The 19,951-nt window shown below is 51.4% G+C and overlaps 1 protein-coding gene across 1 annotated transcript in view; it reads right to left on the bottom strand.

Annotated features, from left to right (window-relative positions):
- Positions 1–9,649, bottom strand: part of LOC123248679 (NADH-cytochrome b5 reductase 3) — a 31,090-nt gene extending 21,441 nt beyond the window's left edge. The window contains exon 1 of the mRNA XM_044677526.1: positions 9,550–9,649. Within this exon, the coding sequence (XP_044533461.1) occupies positions 9,550–9,570 (21 nt within the window). The 5' untranslated portion in view covers positions 9,571–9,649. The remainder of the gene's footprint in view (positions 1–9,549) is intronic.
- Positions 9,650–19,951: the final 10,302 nt, after the last annotated feature.

Here is a 19,951-nt window from a genome sequence, read left to right as displayed (position 1 = left end):
AGAGAGAGAGAGAGAGAGAGAGAGAGAGAGAGAGAGGGAGACAGAGACAGAGAGAGAGAGAGAGAGAGAGAGAGAGAGAGAGAGAGAGAGAGAGAGAGACAGAGACAGAGACAGAGACAGAGAGAGACAGGGAGACAGAGGGGGAGAGAGAGAGAGGGAGAGGGAGGGAGGAAGGAAGGAGAAATTCTCCAGGGTAAGAGAGCTCTGCAATGTCTCTGCCGGGGGGATGGAAGGCCTACAAAAAGTGGCAGAGGGCTCCCAAGGGCTCCAACTTCCGGCAAGGCCCTTGGAGCTGGTCTGAAGCTATTTTGGGATTTAGTCTCCAAGCTCCGGGCAGCTGTAGAACAACTACCGAGGAAGCCAGAGCACGGGCCCAGCAGAGGGGCTAAGCTCAGTCTTCAGAAACTTCCATCGTCTCAGCAGCAACAGGACCCCAAACTCAACGACCAAAGACCAACTAATAAAATGTTGCTACGTGAGCAAGTAGAGTCAGGAAGACCCGAGTTCAAATCCTACTCAGCCCTTCACTTGGCTGGGGGACCCTGGGCAAATCATTTAAGCTCAGCCTCCGTTTCCTCAACTATAAGATGATGATAATAACGGTCCCGGGGGACATCAGCGCTCCAGAGAAGCTAGCTAATGTCGCTATCATAAGAAAGGCAGCCCAGCCTAGAGGACAGAAGGCCAGCCTCAAAGGCTTCAAGTGTGGCCTCTGGCCCGGACTGACCATGTGACTGACCACAGGTTCCTGGATATACTGAAGGGTCTTTAGGATGCTAGAACTGGAGAACACCTGCATCTGACAGGGGCTAAGACCCAAGGAAAGAAAGAGATCTGAACCTGGCACCCAGAACATTCACTGCAGAGGGCCTAGAGATGGGAGGTTCTGGGTTCAAGTCTGGCCTCAGACACTTCCCAGCTGGGTGACCCTGGGCAAGTCACTTCACCCCCATTGCCTAGCCCTTCCTGCTCTTCTGCCCAGGAACCAATAGACAGTACTGATTCTAAGACGGAAAGCAAGGGTTAAAAAAAATAAAACAAAAGCATAAGGTCGCGGTTCAGTCCACTGAAAAGTGACTAAAACAGTCTCAAGAAGACACGAGCCAGTGGCCGCGTGGACTGTCCGGGAGGCCAGCAGAATCGCCCGACCGCATTCACTGGACCAGAGCTGCAAGTTCTTTGCTTCTGACATTACGCTCTGGAGCCTCCCGAGGAGAGGCCCGAGATGCACCGACGGGGAATGCGCTCCACCTCCAGAGCAAGAACTGCTGCAGCGCCGATTTAGGGTTTTATTTGGGCTTTTGGTTTCGTGGGTTTGGCACGATGATAAAGATACGCTGAAGAAAGAGGAGGGCCGACGGGGGAACAATTGAGGGGACGGGGTTCCGGACTCTTCCGTAAAACAGAACGACGTACAAGCGCAGAGCACAAAGCTTCCCGGACAATGTCCTTCACACGAGCAGCCGGATCAAAAAACGTGCCTCGGTTTATTTCCAGGGAGTGAGGAGAAAAGGAAAAAAGTCAGATGTACCCACTCCGTGGGAAGCGGCGGAGCGCCGAGAGGCCTCGTCTAGCCCATCTGCCCATTCTACAGTTACCGAAACTCAATGGAAAGTGAAAACAAGCTTTCCGGAATCCTGTAGCCAAACCCACTGCCCAGCTGTACGGAGGAGCTGCTCACAAGCGCTGGTGACAGCGATTAAGCACACAATCGGAAAGGAAATGTCTAGGAGCTTCTCCATCATCCCTTCATCATGTAGGGTCAGGGAGCTCACTACCTCTCCTTTTGCCCCTTCCGCCTCGGGATGGTGCTCTCAAGGTATTTCTTATCCTTCCTTTATATAGGCTTCAAGATTTGCAAAGTGCTTTACTAATATTATCTCACCTCAACAACAACCCTGGCTGCTTGGCACTAGCATTATCCCCATTTGACAGGGGAGGAAACAGAGGCAAAGAGATTAAGTGGCTTGCTCGGGATCTCACAGTTAAGAAACGTCCGAGGCTGGATTTGAACACAGGCCGCCCTGACACGAGATCTAATCCTCGGCTTCTTTCCCTTCTGAGTTTAAGCTGCCTCCCTGACGCTCCCATCCCAGCGAATCAGTCTAATCCTGATTCCCCACGACCAGATTCTTCACAATCACAGGGCTAGAAGGGATCTCGGGGGTGGGGCGGGGGCCCAATTCCACTTTTGGACAGCGCCGATGCGCAGGAGGGAGCCTTCGTGGGCCTCCTCGGAACTCCCACCCCGGCTCTCATTCTGGAAAGCTCGGAGCTGGACCCCTTCCTGTCTCCTTTTCTCTCTCCAGTCCCTGGTATGGAAACTGAGGCACAGAGAGGAAAAGGAGCTCTAGTTCCTAGCTGCTGTACTAGGAGCTAAGAGAGACCTCGCCCCCCATCTAGCTTCACCTCCTTATTTTATAGAGAGGAAACGGAGGGCCACAGAGGGACAATGTCTCGTCCAGAAGGGCGCCGACGGTAAGCAGCAAAGGTAATATCAGGGGGCCACAGCTCTGAAGCCTAGAGAGCTCCTCACTTTCCAGAAGCACAAACGGAGGCTGTCCTCTGGAATAGCATCATGCCAAGGGCTGGGGGCTGGGGGTGCAGGAGGAAGACAACAAGCATTTATTAAGACCTACTATGGGCCGGGCACTGTGCTAAGCGCTATAAAATATAATCTCGGTAGATCCTCACAACAAACTCTGAGGTGGGTGCTGTTATTTATCTCATTTTAAGTTGAAGAAATCAAGGCAGAGAGTAGTTAAGTGACATGACTAAGGTAATAAGCAATGGAAGCTAGATTTGCACCCAGATCCCCCCAACTCCAACTGTAGTGCCACACTGGTGCTTGATCTTGATCAAGGTATATAAAAAGTTAATCTTGGAATCAAGAAGAGGCAGGTTCGAATCCTCCCTGGCATAGACAAGATGGCCTCTAGAGGTCCCTTTGAGTGCACTGAGCCCTTCGGGCTGTTACTCTCCATCCTGGGTGCCACATGTGGGCGGGAGGTTGTCCTTGGAGGTAGGGCAGGGTCCTGTCTCCACCCCCCCAACCCCAACAGCTGGTGGCAGGTCCTCTGCTAAGGGCCGGCTGCCGGCCAGGACAACACGCAGAGTCCCTGGCCCCCTTGAGCTCCCCAGACAAGGCCAGGTTCCACGAGCCCTTCCTTCTCATCCAAGCCCGGGGCTCGGTTTCCTCCAATTCTCCTCCGGCCGGCTGTGGACATTCCCGAGTCCTTCCTCCCAGGCCCAGGCTGCAGCTTTGGGAGGCGCCCCTGGTCACGTGCGCCTCCTGCACCGTGCAAACAGGCGATCATCATGTTTATGAATTAGGGCAGTAGTTTTCCCCCCCACAACTCCTTGAAGGGGCCAGTGAGGATTGGGATTCCTACTTAAAAGATGGCGAAACCGAGGTTCACAGAAGGATGTTAGAGGGAAGAGATATTGGAGCCGAGACTTGAACCCAGGGCTTCAAACTCAAATTTCTTTCTCCTCTTGCCCACAGGCCATTTTTCACGTAGACTGGGTTCAAAGCCTGGATGTGCCATATACTCCCGGGCTATTCCCTGAAGCCTCCCGAGCTTTCCCTCATCTGAAAAACGAGGGGGACGGAGCGGAAGTCTGTGACGTCCCTGTCAGTATCCAGTGACTTAGCCAGACCCCAAAATGAAGGTTCAAGAAGCCATTCAGGCCAGTGAACAAACCTTCACTCGGGAACCAGAAGCCCTGGGTTCCAACTGGGCCTCTGATCCTCACTGCCCCTGGGGCCTAGGGCAAGTCGCCTCATTTCTTGAGACTCAGTTTCCTCCTCGGGATCCAGAGCCCCTGGTCACTACAGAAAGCTAGGATGTCGCTGTGTGCCTTCCCCTGCACCCCGACCCGCTGACGGGGGTCACCCTTGGCCTGGAGCCGGCCACCTTGACTTCCGGCTGGTCAGCAGCGAGGCTTTCTGGTTTGGTTTTGACGTATTTTCTTTCTCCCCTCCCACCTGCCAATGTCTCGGCTCTGCACTCTCTCCCAGCAATCCCATCCAGGCTACGCCCGAGGCCCCAACTTTCTTTCACGAGAAGCCAAAGCATTCCAAACTTGGCGACCACACGCAGCTGGCAGGGGAAGGAGGAGGCTGGCAGCTTGTCAGGCTTTTTGCGGGGGACGACTTTAGTCTGTAGAAAACCAAGCACCCCCCCCCCCCAGCTCCTCATCCTGTTTTTAACATGAGACATGGCAGAAGCAGAGCAAGGACGCTTGGAGATCTTTTCTGAGTCCCACTGAGGACAAAGAACTAGACTGCACTCTCAGAGCCATGGTAGGGCTTGAATTTGAACGCGGGTCCTCTGAACTGACAATCCCCCGGCTCTTTCCCCTATCCGGATGGTACGCTGTCTCCTCCCTCCTTGCATCAGCTCTTCCTGCTTTCCCATCCCTGGTGCCCTACCCCAAGCAGCCCACTTAGTGGGGTAATCTTGGATCGGCTCCTTTCTAATTCAGTCATTTAATCAACAAACATCAGTTAAGCACCTTCTGCGCCTTGCCAGGCACTATGCCAAGTGACTGGCACACAGAGGTGAAACAGAACAGTCCTTGCCCTCAAAGGGCTTCTGTTCTCCAGGACCTCAGTTTCCCCATCTGTAAAATGGAGAGGCTCCGCCCAATACACTCTTTATGGTCCCATCCGGCTTCGCTATTCTCCCTCTCTGAATCACAGGGCGCTACCCATGGCCGGGCCGATCCCAGACAGAGCCTTGCATCTCCCCGGGGAACACTCTGGGGGGCCCCAACGAGGGGGGCCTGGGCTTGGTGAATCTCCCCCTCCCTCTGCCTGAACTACGGCCTTTAAAAATAGGAAGCCAGAGGTCGGGAGCCTGGCCATGGGTGTGGCTGGCCCGGCTGCTCCAGCCAAGCTACAGTGACTCACCTCCTGCAGCTCCCCTTCCCTCCAGCCCACGGAATTCCATCCCTGGCTCGTGCCCAGGCCCCTCCCTGCCAGGCCAGCGGACGAAGGCTGTGCCCTGGGCCGGGCGAGCGGGGACTGCTCACCTGCTTGTGCCTCAGTCTGCCTCTGCGCCCAGTTCCTGCAAGGGAAGTAGGAGCGGAGCAGAGAGGAAGCCAGGGAGGGACAGGGGCGTGCGGTGGGAAGTGAACCTGCCCTTAGGAAGACAGTCAGCCCCGGGCCAGGGGGCTCCAGAAGAAAGGACAGGCCCTAGGAGCAGAGCTAGAACCCTGAACACGCACGGCCTCCACCCCAAAGCTGACTGCGATGAAAAAGCCCAAACTAAATCTGGGGTTCTCATGAACCTGGGCAAGTTCCCTCCCCTCCATTTCTTTCAATTTTCTCTGCTACAAAAGAAGGTGGATTAGATGCTCCTCATTCTAGGCTCCCTCCCAGCTCTGGCAGCCCCTATTCTAAGCTCCCTCCCAGCTCTGACACTCCCTGTTCTAAGCCCCTCTCAGCTCTGACATTCCCTGTTCTAGGCTCCCTCCCAGCTCTGACATTCCCTGTTCTAGACTCCCTCCCAGCTCTGACACCCCCTGTTCTAAGCTCCCTCCCAGCTCTGATATCCCCTGTTCTAAGCTCCCTCCCAGCTCTGACACCCCCTGTTCTAAGCTCTCTTCCTGCTCTGACATTCTCTAGGTTTGGGGCTCCAGGCACCACCCCCTTCCCATACTCAGACACGACTGACCAGTGGTGGCTGTCTCCAAAGGCAGGTTAGTGTCCCGTCCCAGGAGTCTGCTGGTGGCCCCGACTCCTGATCTCGGCCCACAAAGCTGAGCCAGCAAAGCCGGAGAGCCATGGAAAAGTCTAGCCGAGTGAGCTTTCCCGTCTCAGCACAAGCCATTCCCGGAGGCCCCTAGTTCCCGACTTACCGGGCAAGGTGGGCCCCTGGCAGGAGAGGGGAGCCCAGGCAGCTTTGTCCAGGAGGCCTTGAATGAGCAGCGGTAAGCCCGGGCTGCTGCCTGGGAAAGCCCCAGATCCGCCTGGGCTTCAGGGGCTGCACCAGGCCTGATAAGGGGAAAGGCAGCCCCAGAACACACCCTGAGGCCCCAGCTGCCCAGCTTGGAGCCACTGCCAACTTGCTCAAAGGTGGGCAAAAAGGAGGGCGCTGGGATGGAAACAAGTGCCAGGGAAGGCCCATCTGCCATTCCGAGTCTGTTTGCTCCTCCCCGGGTTACCTCTTTGCCTCAGCTTCCTCTAGTCAATGAGGAAGTTGGGCTAGATAACTTCTAGATCTAGGGTCTTCTCTGGCCTCAGGATCATCCTCTGTAAGATGAAGTTGGAGAACGTGTCCCCACAGCCACCTTGAGAACTAGGTGCTAGTATGACTCCCACTTTAGAGATGGGGAAACTGAGGCCCAGAGAGGGAGGAGGCTTGGCTCTTCCTCCTTGGGTGGCAAAGGCCAGCCTCCATGGCCCTTTCTGTGCTCCCACACAGCCTCCTCACAGATGGGCCCCGAGACTCCCCGGTGGAACAGAAGTAACAGAAGACCTGAGAGGATACACAGTATGAGCTGGGCCTTATCAGCGTGTGGCAGGGAATACTTTGTTACTGTAAGCTGGGCCTGTGATACACGCTGGGAAACCACCAAGCCCCGACATTTGTGGGGGGGCAGAGGGAGGACTTGTGGACCGACACAGCCACCATGCAAGGGGAAGCACCTCCAGGAAAGGGAGCTGTGTGACCCTGGGCAAGTCACTTGGCCCCCTCTGCCTAGGAACTGATGCACAGGATTGACTTGAAGATGGAAGGGAAGGGTTTGAAAGGGGGCAGCGAGGAGGTTCAGGGGGCGGAGAGCAGGCAATCCTGGGCTCCACTGTGGCCTCAGAAGCTTCCTGGCATGGTGACCCTGGGCAAGTCTCTTAACCCCCATTGCTTAGACCCAGCTACTCTTCTACCCTGGAACCCATGCCAGGACAGATTCTAAAATGGAAGCTACGGGCTTGGGTTGTTTTTTTCAAGGGGGAGAGAAAACGGGGCAGGGAGGGGGGGACAAGGAGGCTGGAGGAGCTAGCCTGGAGCCTGGCCCATGTGGAGGAGGAGGAGGAGGAGGGCTTCCACAAATGCTGGTTGGGTGATGGACTTGGAGTCATGGCTTCTGAACCCAGGCTCACTCAGGGGAGCCGGGGCACATCTCATCGGCCCTCTGCCTCGGTGCTCCCCTCTGTAAAATGGGAAGGGCTGGACCAGACGGCCTGTCTCCCGCCCCCCCCTCCACCCCCCACCCCCCAGCTCTCTCAATGGAGGATCTCCGTGCCCTAAGCAGGAAGGGGGCCAGGTGACTTCAGCCTTCAGCCACACAAAGGGTTCCCAGAGAAGTTTCAAAGGCCTTTGTCCCCAGCGGGCTCTGGGAGGGCAGGGCGGCTCCAGGCGGCTCCTCCAAGGCCTGGGCATCCCAGAAGGGCAGCTTCGGCACAAACAAAAGCCGGGCACACCCAGCCCCTTCCCAGGGCCCCTCCTTGGCTCTCCCTTGGACACTTGGGAGCTGAAAGAGTCATCTAGTCTATCAACCAGCAGACAGGGACTAAGCACCCCTGGGTGTGGTACACACTGTTCCAGCCCTGGAGACACCAAGAAAAACATGAAGCCCAGAAAGGAGGTCTACACAAACCACCTCCTCGTAGCAAAGAAGGGGAAACCGAGGCCCAGGCAGGGAAGTGACTGGTCTAGGGTCACACATCACTTAAAGGCAGAGCATGGGGAGGGGGGCTGAAAAAATAACTGCTGGTCCCGACGCCTCGCTGGCAAAGATCTCTGCCCCTCGGGCCTCGCTGAGCACAGGGGGCATCTCCGCCCTGAGTTGCTCGTGTTCCCTTTGGAAGCCAATTCCTGGCCTAACTGCTGGAAGCAAGTCCAACTCCTCCGTTTCAAGAGAAGAATGGGCTTTTCTATTCTCACGGCGAGCCTTTGGGAATGGGCAGATGCCACAGGGCGGGCCTTGATTTATCCAGTCTGGTTACTCTCCAGACCTAAGCCAGCTTAGACAGAGTGTCATCATCCAACCTAAAGGTCTGTTTTTTCAGGGGAGCTGGTTGTTTAACATTTTAAGGCGCACCACTAGGGGGTAGCTGGCTGGCTCAGTGGATGGAGAGCCAGGCCTAGAGAAAGGAGGTCCTGGGTTCCAATCTGACTTCAGATACTTCCTAGCTGCGTGACCTTGGGCAAGTCCCTTAACCCCCTCTGCCTAGCCCTTTAGCTCTCCTGCCTAGGAACCAACACACAGTTCTGAAGCTAAGGCAGAAGGGAAGGGCTTAAAGAGAAAGAAAACTCATCACTGGGGAAGGGGCTTCTCCCCCCACTACAGTGGACCCCAGAGACATCCCCCAACCCCCGCCGGCAAGTGGCCCTCAATGAAAACAGCAGCTGAGGAGAGGAAGAGGGGTCTGCCCAGGCCTGAGAGGGAGACAAGTGGGTTGCCCGCAGGACCTGGAGAGACCCGGGCACAACCCATGGACCCTGGAAACCTCCAGACTGTAAACTGAGGAAAGATACTCCTGGAATGGCTGGGTCACAGGGGATGGGCGGGCATGGATGCCAGTGCAATCTGGGAAGAGGCAGAACCGGTAAAAAGTCAGAAAGGGGGCCTTGGTTATTGTCCCCATTTCCCAGATTTCCAGAGGTTAATGGGGGCAGGGCAGAGGTGCCCTGCTGGGAGGCTGGAAGCCAGGCCTCTCCCCAAGAAGGGCCAGATCGAGTGGGAAAGTCACTGGGCCTGAAGATGAGGCAGAGTCTGGGGCACAGAGACTGGCCCCCAGCCCCACCCCCCTGTCCAGAGGAACTGAGGCAGGCACCGAGCTGCACAGAGTGGCGCGGGGCGGGGTCTGAGCCTGGCTGGATTCTCTGGGTTTTCCTGGCCCAAATCTCAGGGGGCTTGGTCAAGTCCTCCTCCGGCTCATTTTACAGAAGAAGAAACTGAGGTCCACGACCTTGGCTGGCTCGCCCAGAGAGTATGTGCCGGTGCGGCGGGCTGGGGGCCCCGCCTAGCTGCCCGGAAGTAGGCAATGCTGCAGCAGGGGCTCCCCGGGCCTCAGTTTCCTCCCGCGGAGAGGGAGGTGGCTTTGGGGCAAGATGGCCTCCGGGGGCCCCCTGGAGGGCGGCACAGGCGCCCCGAGAGGAAGCAGTCCAAGAGGCCGCTCGGGCCGGGCCAGGCCGGACGAGCTAAGAATAGCGGCTGCCGCGGGTGGGGGGCTGGGGCGGAGGCCAGCAGTGCCAAGTGGCCGCCTCTCCCCCCGGAAGTCCAGGGGTCCCCGGGCCTCCCAGCGGCATTGCCAAGGCTCGCCCGCCGCACAGAGCTCCGGGCCCGGGCCAGGGCGCGCCTCGCAGGCCTCCGGGAAGGCGGCTTCTCCGACAAGCTCCCTCCCCATCTCCCAGACTCAGTTTCCCCGGAGCCAGCTGGGGCGTGACAGAGCCGCCCCCGCCCAGCCCCCACCTCCGGCAGGCAGGCAGCGGGGCCTGGCGTGCCTGGGCGGGGCTGGCACCACGGAAGGGCCCCAGCAGAAGCAGAGCCAGGCCACAGAGCCAGGCCTCCCCGCCCTTGCCTCCGGGGCTCCCCTACCGTGCTCAGCTGGCTCCCCATGGTGTCGCCGTTCCGTTCCCCTCCGCTCCGCTCCCGGCCGCGCACTGCCGCCCGAGCTGCCGGCCCCTCCAGGCCCCGCCTCCAAGGGGCGGGTCCCCGAGGCCGGGGTTCCCCCTCCTAACTCCCCCAACCGGGACCCGAGCTTCCCAGGGGACCCCGGGAGGAGGACCCAAGCCCAGCTCCCTCCCAAGGGCACACTTTCCCCACAGGGCCCGCCCCCACGCCTGTGCGCGGAAACTGAATAATGGCGAGGGGCTGCAGACCCCCCCATCCCGCCCGCTGGCCGCGCCCCGAAGAGAGCCGGGGATGCTCCGGGCCCGGAGACCCGAGGTCCTGGGCTCCAGTGTGCCCTGGACCCTTCCTGGTGATGGATAGAAGCGGGAGCCCCGGCCCCGGGGGCTTCTATTCGCCTCCCGTCAGCACCGAACTGGTATAGCGCACTGCTGGCTAGTCACAGACCCCTCCCGTCCGCATTCGGGCCGTCCCCGGGCCTGGCCAGGCTGTGCCCTCTCAGGGGCCCCACCGAGAGAACGGCGTGGGGGCGGGGCTCGGCCTCCTCTCGGGTTGCGGCCTGGAACACTCCAGATGGGGGGCGGGGGGCCATTCACTACATCTGCCAACCCTGGAACGCCCCTTGGCCCACCGCTCAGCCTGGAGGCCTGTGCCTCTCCCAGGAAAGCCTTTCCCGAGGACTCTGGGCCTCGGCTGCCCTGCCTGGGAAGGAGCACACGGTGCCCGGGGCCTCTCCAAAAAGGAAGGCATGAGTAGTGCTGTGCCCATTTCACAGATCAGGAAACCCAGTGAGCCCTGGAGCCCCGCCTGTGTGTATGGGAGCTGTTTCTCTGGGCTCAGTGTCTTCAGTGCCTAGTGTATGCCCGGAACAGTTTAACTACCGGCTCACTGGATTGAGTGCATTTTCTCTAATGATCGACAAAACCATAAACTCCCCCCTGCTTAGAAGCATTGGCTCATTCCCCAGGCCATGAGCCCCTTTAGCCATCCCCTCCGGGGCTCTCTTCCAATCACAGGGTCCAGGCCTTTCCCCCAACTCTGCCCAGCTCGCCCAGGCCACAGTGCCTGGGGCTGGAGGAAACCTTAGAAGGCATCTAGGCCAAGCTTTTGGTCCTACATATGGAGAAACTGAGGCGCAGGGAGGTCACATTGGTAGTAAGAAGGATCAGAGGCAGGATCTGAAGCCATCCATCACCCTGTTCTCCCTCTATCCTCAACCTAGTTCTGACTGCCCTCCTTTTTCTTTTCCATAGGAAGTTCAGGTTCCAAGGCAGAAGAGCATTCGGGTTCAACAACTTGCCCAGCTAGAGGGGTCTGAGGTCAGGAACTCCCCTCTCCAGGTCTGGCTGTCCAGCTGCCCCAGACACTTATTTTTCTTAATGCAGCCTCAGTTTACTTCTGCTTTCTTGCCTGCCCTTTAAGCCCCCGGACTCAAACGGACTCCAGATCTCCTCCACGTGGACTGCTTTCAGCCCACCCTATGGGGACGGACTCCTTTCACTTGGGAGGATCTGGCTCCCAGGAATGACGTGCCCAGTTCACAGGGGTGGATGGCTCAGTCCCTTCATTTGCAGAATTCCAAATCGATTCAAAAATCGTTGTGGCACGTCCCAGTTCGTTCCCGGCACTATTTCCCTAGTATTGCTGCGCCTCCGTGCCCCAGCCCCTCCACACAGACCACGGCCAGTTTTTCTTATTTTCGCCACTTTGCATGGTGGGAGTGAAACCTCTGGTTTGCCTTCCTCTTCTTATTTGTGACTCAGCGCTTTCTTCTCTTCTCTTCTCTTCTCTTCTCTTCTCTTCTCTTCTCTTCTCTTCTCCTCTCCTCTTCTCTCCTCTCCTCTCCTCTCCTCTCCTCTCCTCTCCTCTCTTCTCTTCTCTTCTTCCTTTTTTTTAAAACCCTTCCTTTTCCTCTTTGAAACGCTACTGTGTATTGGCTCCAAGGCAGAAGAGTGGTAAGGGTAGGCAATGGGGGTCAAATGACTTGCCCAGGGTCACATAACTGGGAAGTGTCTGAGGCCACATTGGAACCCAGGACTTCCGGTCCCTAGGCCTGGCTCTCCATCCACTGAACCACCCAACTACTCTTCAGAGCACTTTTTTCATTGGTCATTTATTTCTTCCTTTAAGAATTCTCTGTTCGCTTCCTTTGCCCACTTACCTCTTGGGGAAGAACAGCTGCTTTTTGGAAGTCCCAGGCCAGGCTTTCCCAGAAGTCATCTTGTTGGATTCCCATCTACCCTCTCGCAAGGCTCATCTCATTGATTCTGGCCTCTCTCTTTCTGCGATCACTTTGGAACCTGATGATTGGAATCATCCAGTTGGGCCCTCCCAGCCTGGCGTCCTTTGCACATCTAATGGCCATCCGTGCCTCTACGTCTATTACAGCAGTGACTAGGCCAGGGCCCAAGTCCCGGCCCTTCAGCGCTCCCCCCCCAACACTCTTCCTCCTTAATCCAGATCCTCTCTGTGTCTGCTGGGCAGCTTCATTTAACCCGATCTATGATCTAGTTTTAAGGTGTGAGGGGGGATGCCAGGGGAGGAAGGGCCCCAAGAGGAGGGACCCAGGATATCCCTGGGAGTGTCTGTGGCCCAGGGAGGAGAGACTACGAGGTTCCTAGATAACAGCAAGAGGCCCAGGAGGCCCCAGAGCATTTGCAGGGGGCTGAGGGCCTCAGTGGTCTTCCTGAGCATGTGAGGTTTGCAGTAGCCACAGGCCGTGCACACTAGGCCCTTGGTCAGCTCCTCGGGCCTCAGCTGTCTCCTTTGTAAATGGAGAGGGTGCCAGTAGATTTAGGACATGATAATCCCACCCCAGCCTGCAATGGGCTCCGAGCTACCCCTTTTTCTCTCTCACCCCCATTGCAGTCAGTCGGGGCTCAGATGAGGGGCAGGGAGAGCAGCCAGCCTATCTGCCAGCCACCAGCCCAGCTTGTAATTGTTCCCTGGGTGACCATCCCATTCAGCATCATGAGGAAACAGACAGGGTCCCACCTACCAAAGGAGGGACCTAGAGGACCTTCGAAGTCAACCCCAGTGCCTCTGCCAGGAAGACCCCCCACGCTGCTGGCCCTTGCCACTGCTCGGAGCTCAGGGGGCTGAGCAAATAGCAGAAGCAGCCTCCGTGGACTTGTAACCATTATGTTTGTTTTTTTTTTAAACCCTTGTACTTCGGTGTATTGTCTCATAGGTGGAAGATTGGTAAGGGTGGGCAATGGGGGTCAAGTGACTTGCCCAGGGTCACACAGCTGGGAAGTGGCTGAGGCCGGATTTGAACCTAGGACCTCCCATCTCTAGGCCTGACTCTCACTCCACTGAGCCACTCAGCTGCCCAACCATTATGTTTTGACAGCTCACCTCCATAGTCATCCCGTGCACGGCTCTGGGAAGAGTCCGGAGGCTTCCACTGCGTTGCCAAAGCAATCCCTGGTCCAGCCCTAAGAGGGCCTTGAGAGGCTGTCTGAACTCACTCTACAGACGGAGAAAAACGATGCCGGAAGGGGGAAATGATGACCTCCAACATTTACAAGTAGTAAATAGCAGAACCAAGACGTGAATCCCCCAGGCCATTGCTTTTTCCCAAGATGGTGATGCTTTTGACCAAGAATCCTTTCTATAACAGTCCCAGTATGAAGTCCTCCAGCCCCGACTCGATGGGGAGCTCACTACCTTTCAAGGTGATCCATTCTATGTTAGGATAGCTCTAATCATTAGGAAGTTTTACTTTCTGGGGTTTGAGATCTGCTTTGGCCTCTCTACAATTCCCCCTCCCTCCCTTAGCTCACCTATATTCCCAATTCTGCCTTCCAGGGCCAAATAGAGCAAAGGCTACACTGACTCCTAATCCTGTTCTTCTGTACCCTGCCCCCTGCACACTCCCCCCACCTAGGGTTGGGCACAGTCTCCAAGCTGACCCCATTCTTCCTGGGCTTCTTCCAGACCTGCTAGGGTTACATGGCCCGGCCCAGCTTCCCCTGAGGATGGTAGGAAATAGAGAGACCAAAGGAGAGAGGGAGGTGAAAGAGGAAGCCATAGCAGGAAGGGCACATGGGACCCGGGTCAGGCGGAAAGGAACAAGGAATTCCCATGGCACTTTGGTACAGAAAGAGAGCAGCCCTCAGCTGCGGTGGCACTTGGATCACAGCTGGGCACAATGCAAGGCCACTATCCTGGGAATTGGTAGAATGCGCCACCTCTTGGAGAGAAGAAAATCTTCAGGCAAAATTCAGCCCAACCATGACTCCCCTGGACTTGTATTTGGAAAGTTTATAAGCATCTCAGTCTGGAGCTGGGGGAACCTCAGAGGCCATCTTGTGCAACTCCCTACATGTACAAAGGGGGAAACCGAGGCCCGGCCCAAGATCACCCAGAAGCAAGATGACTAATAGCTGAGAATTCCTTTCCCAGCCTCCCAAGCTGCCTCTGATCAACTGAACCCAAGCATAAGGCTTTGCCTTTCTCCCTCATGGTATCTCATCTACTACTTTTCAGTCCAGTGACCCAAAGTCACAAGATCTCTTTGGATCTTGACTATGTCAGAATTGCTCTCCTTCCCAGTCTGCTGCCATCTGTAGGTGGGCACACTCTTTATGCCTTTATCCAAATGTCTGACAAATACATTAAACAGCACAGAGCTAGGCACGGATCCCTGAGATACTCTACTGGAGACCTCCTTCAAAGCTGACCTCTAATGGGGACAATCTGGAAGGCTTCCCAATACGATCAAGGGTGAAACCGGAATCCCCGACATCACCGCTCTTAATCAATATTGTATCAGAAACGCTAGCTGGAGCAATAAGAGAAGTAAAAGAAATAGGAGGAATTAGCCTGGGCAATGAGGAAACAACTCTCACTCTGTGCAGATGACGTGGTGGTGAACTGAGAGAATCCGAGAGAATCAATGGAAAAGCTAGTAAAGCTGGAGCCCATGTAAGCCATCAGCATTTCTCTATTTTACCAACAAAACCCAGAAGCTAGAGACAAAAAGAGAAATTCCATTTAAAATAAGCAGACAATATAAAAGCTTTGGGAGACTACCTACCTGCCAAGGCAACCCAGGAACTATGTGAACACAATTACCAAACACGTTTCACACAAAGTCAGATATTATAAACAACTGGAAAAATGTTAATTGCTCATGTATAGGCTGAGCCAATTGAATAAAAATGACAGTTTCACCTATATTCATTTACTCAGCAGCGTACTAATCAAATTACAAAAAAGATTTCATATAGCTAGAAAAAAAAACCAAAATTCACCTGCAAGAATAAAAAAGTTAAGAATATCAAGAGAATGAATGAAAAACTGTGAAAGAAGGTGGCTTAGCCATCAGTTCTCAAACTGTACTATAAAGTCAAAACAATCTGGTACAGGCTAAGAAAGAGGGTGGTGGATCAGTGGAACCAATTAAGTACCCAAAACACAAGAGTAAATAACCATAACAATTAAGATCCAAGCTTTGGGGGCAAGAACTCATTATTTGACTGAACACTGCTCAGGAAAATGGAAAGTAATGTGGCAGAAACTAAGTATAGAACAACATCTTACACCATATACAAAGATAAGGTCCAGATGGGTACATGATTTAGGCATAAAGGGTGATACCAAGCAAATTAATTTAAAATGTTTAAAAAATGTTTAATGGTTTATGTGTCAGAGCTATGATAAGAGAAGAAATTTATTACCAAAGAAGAGAGAACAAAACCAACTCTGAAGTGTCACCTCATGCCAATATGACAGTAAAAGAAAGTGATAAATGTTGGAGGCAATGTGGCAAAATTGGGGCACTAATGCATTGCTGGTGGAGTTGTGAGCTGATCCAGCCATTCTGGAGGGCAATTTAAAGCCCCAAAAGGTTTTTAATTTGTGCATACTCTTTGATGGAGCAATAGCACTACCAGACCCGTATCCCCAAAATATCAAAAAAGAGGGAAAAGGACCTGTTTGTACAAAAATATTGTGTGAAGGGTTAAATTTTGGCTAGGAGTTTGACAAAATGTGAGGAGATCAGTTTGGTAAAACACAAAACACTTAGCTTATTTTGGGAAGAAGTTCAGATAGGAAATAGGAAAGTGAGAATATTATTCTAATATCTTATAGTTATACCTGAAATCCTAGTTCTAACTAAAAATTCTAAAAAGCTCTAAATCTTTTTTTAAACATTTATTAATATTTATTTTTTGAAAAGTTAACACGGTTATATAATTCATGCTCTTGCTTTCCTCTTCACCCCCCACACCGAATTTCCCCTCCCCTCCATGGCCGACGCACGTTTCCACTGGTTTTAACATGTGTCATTGATCAAGACCTATTTCCAAATTGTTGATAGTTGCATTGGTGCGGTAGCTTTGAGTCTATATCCCCAATCATGTCCGCCTCAACCCATGCAGTTGTTTTTCTTCTGTTTCCACTCCTGTAGTTCTTCCTCTGAATGTGGGTAGCATCTTTTCCATAAGTCCCTCAGAACTGTCCTGGGTCATTGCATTGCTGCTAGTTCAGAAGCCCATTACATTCGATTTTACCACAGTGTATCAGACTCTGTGTACAATGTTCTTCTGGTTCTGCTCCTTTCACTCTGCATCAGTTCCTGGAGGTCTTTCCAGTTCACCTGGAACTCCTCCAGTTTGTTATTCCTTTTAGCACAATAGTATTCCATCACCAGCATATACCACAATTTGTTCAGCCATTCCCCAATTGAAGGACATACCCTCCTTTTCCAGTTTTTTGCCACCACAAAAAGCACAGCTATAAATATTTTCGTACAAGTCTGCTTATCTATGATCTCTTTGGGGTACAAACCCAACAATGGTATGGCTAGATCAAAGGGCAGGCAGTCTTTTATAGCCCTTTGAGCATAGTTCCAAATTGCCATCCAGAATGGTTGGATCAGTTCACAACTCCACCAAGAACGCATTAATGTCCCAGTTTTGTCACATCCCCTCCAGTATTCATTACTCTCCCCTTCTTTCATTTTAGCTGGTCTGCTAAGTGTGAGGTGATACCTCAGAGTTGTTTTGATTTGCATTTCTCTAATTATTAGTGATTTAGAATACTTTCTCATGTGCTTATTGATACTTTTGATTTCTTTACCTGAAAATTGCCTATTCATGTCTCTTGCCCATTTATCAATTGGGGAATAGCTTGATTTTTTATACAATTGCTTTAACTCCTTGTATATTTGAGTAATTAGACCCCTGTCAGAGTTTTTTGTTATACATATTTTTTCCCAATTTGTTGTTTCCCTTCTGATTTTGGCTACATTGTTTTTGTTTGTACAAAAGCTTTTTAGTTTGATATAATCAAAATCATTTAATTTATATTTTGTAATTTTCTCTAACTCTTGCTTGGTTTTAAAATCTTTCCTTTCCCAAAGATCTGACAGGTGTACTATTCTGTGTTCACTTCATTTATTTATAGTTTCCCTCTTTATATTCAAGTCATTCACCCATTCTGAATTTGTCTTTAACTGAAATTCCATTTTTTAACTGGTAGTCAATGAATTTACATTATACCACCAGTACCTATTCAATTCCTTAGCATATATATATATTCTAATGGGTAGAGAAAGGTCCATGAGTTTTGGGGAGAATGGGCGATGTTTTTTAGCTTTTCATAACTACTTCCTGCTGAACTGGGGTGGCGTGGATGATTCGATCTCAGCATATAATTTTCTCATGGACCAGTCTCTGTCTAAAGGGGTTTAATTTTGAAATGTAAGCCAATTGTATTGTTCTAATAATCTTTAAGTTAAATTTTCACTAACATCAATGTGATTAATGTTAGGTTGAATTCACGGTTGTTTAAAGAAGCTTTTTCATTCTTGGTTAAGCACTGAGCAAGACTGATGGTTTTTGGCTAGCTAGGAAAGTTAAGCTGCACTTCTATACTTCTGTACACAACTCAGAATCATTGCTTTCTGTCTGAATAAGTTTTTCTTAGATTGCATTTTATAATCTTTTGTAATTTTCATTAGATATATATCTCAGTACTTAACCTGTTGATAGAATTTGGTGATGGGATCAAATTTGTCCCTTTTTCTGTCTTTTGATTTCTACATTCCCTTTCTCATGGCCAGTGAGAAATGGAAGGAGAAATGTTTGACAGATTAGTTTGTTTAACTCTTGCCTTAATAAGAGCAGAGAATAAGATTTCTTTTAACCAATTAAATTATCTAGAGTTTAAGACATTCAGAAATTAAGATGTTATTTTCTGAATTTCTCAAACGCCTCTGTCTGTCTTCCCCATTCCTCCTGAACGAATGAAGAAGAGAGAGATTTATTTTTCCCCAACAAGTAACCCTCCCATTGTGATCACAGACAAACAACATATAACACATAGACTGATCAAGGACACATTTCCCGAGCATATCACACACACTCTGACAAATATAAAACATAAATTATATAAACTAGATTCTTCTTTTCATCCTGGCAAAAGATCAATTGTTACAATGCATATCTCCATGACTAAAGAATTCTGTGAAAAAGAATGAGTCAGAAAAGGGTTAACTCTTAGCAAGGAGCTGGCTGACATATGATGAATTTTGTTTCCTAATTACCTTTTTTTCATGCTTCAATAGATATTCTAAAATAAATACACTTTTTTTCTATGAAGTCGGACTCTGATACCTGCCTGAATAATTCCAGGGATGCCACATTGCTGGAAAGATTGATTTAACTAAGTGAAAACTGTTAAAACTTTTTACATTGTCTGTGGCCATCACCAATTGGGCTCCTTCCAAAGGGGAAAGAAAAAACTATGACAGAACTAGTTTTTCTAGCTGAAACAAAAAGAGAGAGAGAGTAGCCAGCCACTTCTGAAAAAGGGGGGGGGGTGATGGAGAGGAAAAATTTCTGGTCACTTTAAATTTGCCATTTCTGAGAGATTGCCTTATCTATGAAGTAGTCTTAAATCTATCTTCCTAGAGAGAGAAAAATACCTGGAGGGAGCGGGGGCCACTGCGCTAGGGGCTGCTCAACCCAAACTGAGAAGGTCCCAGCCAGGATCACTATATCTCTGTATCATAATTAGCTGCTGTTTACTGTGCTTAATCATTTCAATAATTAGTTTTCTTTCCTTTGATTCACTATGTTCCAAAGGGTGCTGTTATCTTGAAAGTTCTGACTTAACCACCCCTAACCCATTCTCACTGGTGGGCAGCCTGCAGAATCCTTGTGTGGGATCTCCAATTGTCCATAGGGATACATTCTCAGCTTTTCTTTGGGGGTTTGGGGGTCTAGCCTCTTCAAGAGTCCCTGGATTCGGGCGCCACTCTGCTGGGGGGTCAAAGGGGGATTACCAGCAGTCCAGTTCCCCTTGGGGGTGGGACAATTGAGTGAAAATGGAGTGAGAAGAGCCAGAGACCCAGTAGGTTTGCAGTGGCTGATCTGAAGTGCCATCTGCTGATTTTAATTTTTATATCATTTTCTTCAGATTACATCAATGTTGGCATGAATTCCATTCCCTCCATACATCTTATCTTTGGAAACAATGTGTTAGGTGTGTCTGACATATCTCTTGGGCTACAGTGGTGAGAACGTACAGGCCTTTTCATGGGAGACAATTTCTTCATATTTCATTCATTGTTCTTTTATATTAAATTACTGTACCACATCGGATCTGGAAAGGGGGGGCAGAACTTGGAAACTGTTCTGGCCTGTACTTGCAGGCACCTGTGTATGGGAATCGGAGTTAGAGATTTAAAATTTTTAACATTAACTCACTAACTGCTGGTTTTTTTGCTGGGCTGATTCCAGGGGAAATTTCTATACTCTGGGGGTTTGTACAGGGGTTTATTTTGGGATAGTGGGTAGTCTGTGACTGTGATTGTTCTTGCCATGAACCTGTATTGTTTTTCTGTGTCTCCTTGGTGCCAAATAAGGATATTGATTGTAATAATTTCAATGCAAGTGAATGTCACTGTAAAAAGAATCACATAGGGGAAACTGAGTGTGGAATTTCCATCCTCCTGACAACCTTCCGTGCTGGATTGTCAGAGCTTGTGAGTATCTGTGCTAAACATCACAGCCTTGATGGCTTCCGGCACCTTTTAACAATTGATAGCAACTCTTTTTGTGCAGTCAAAGAAACAGAAGTTGGGGGGATGCCTTTCAGTTGGGGGATGGCTGAACAAGTCATGGTATATGATTTTTTTTAAAGTTTTATAATATATATTTATTAGTTTTTAAAGATTGATTAAAATTATCTTTTAATTCTATGCACTTTAAAAAAATTCTAAACATTTATTAATATTCATTTTTAACATGGCTACATGATTCATGCTCCCACTTTCCCGTTCACCCCCGCACTCCACCCACCCATGGCCGACACACATTTCCACTGGTTTTGTCATGTGTCCTTGATCAAGACC

Source organism: Gracilinanus agilis, chromosome 5, assembly GCF_016433145.1.
Source record: "Gracilinanus agilis isolate LMUSP501 chromosome 5, AgileGrace, whole genome shotgun sequence".
NCBI classification, from domain to species: domain Eukaryota; kingdom Metazoa; phylum Chordata; class Mammalia; order Didelphimorphia; family Didelphidae; genus Gracilinanus; species Gracilinanus agilis.
Note: the sequence above shows the minus strand (reverse complement) of the source record. Positions and strands in the feature narration are given on the sequence as shown.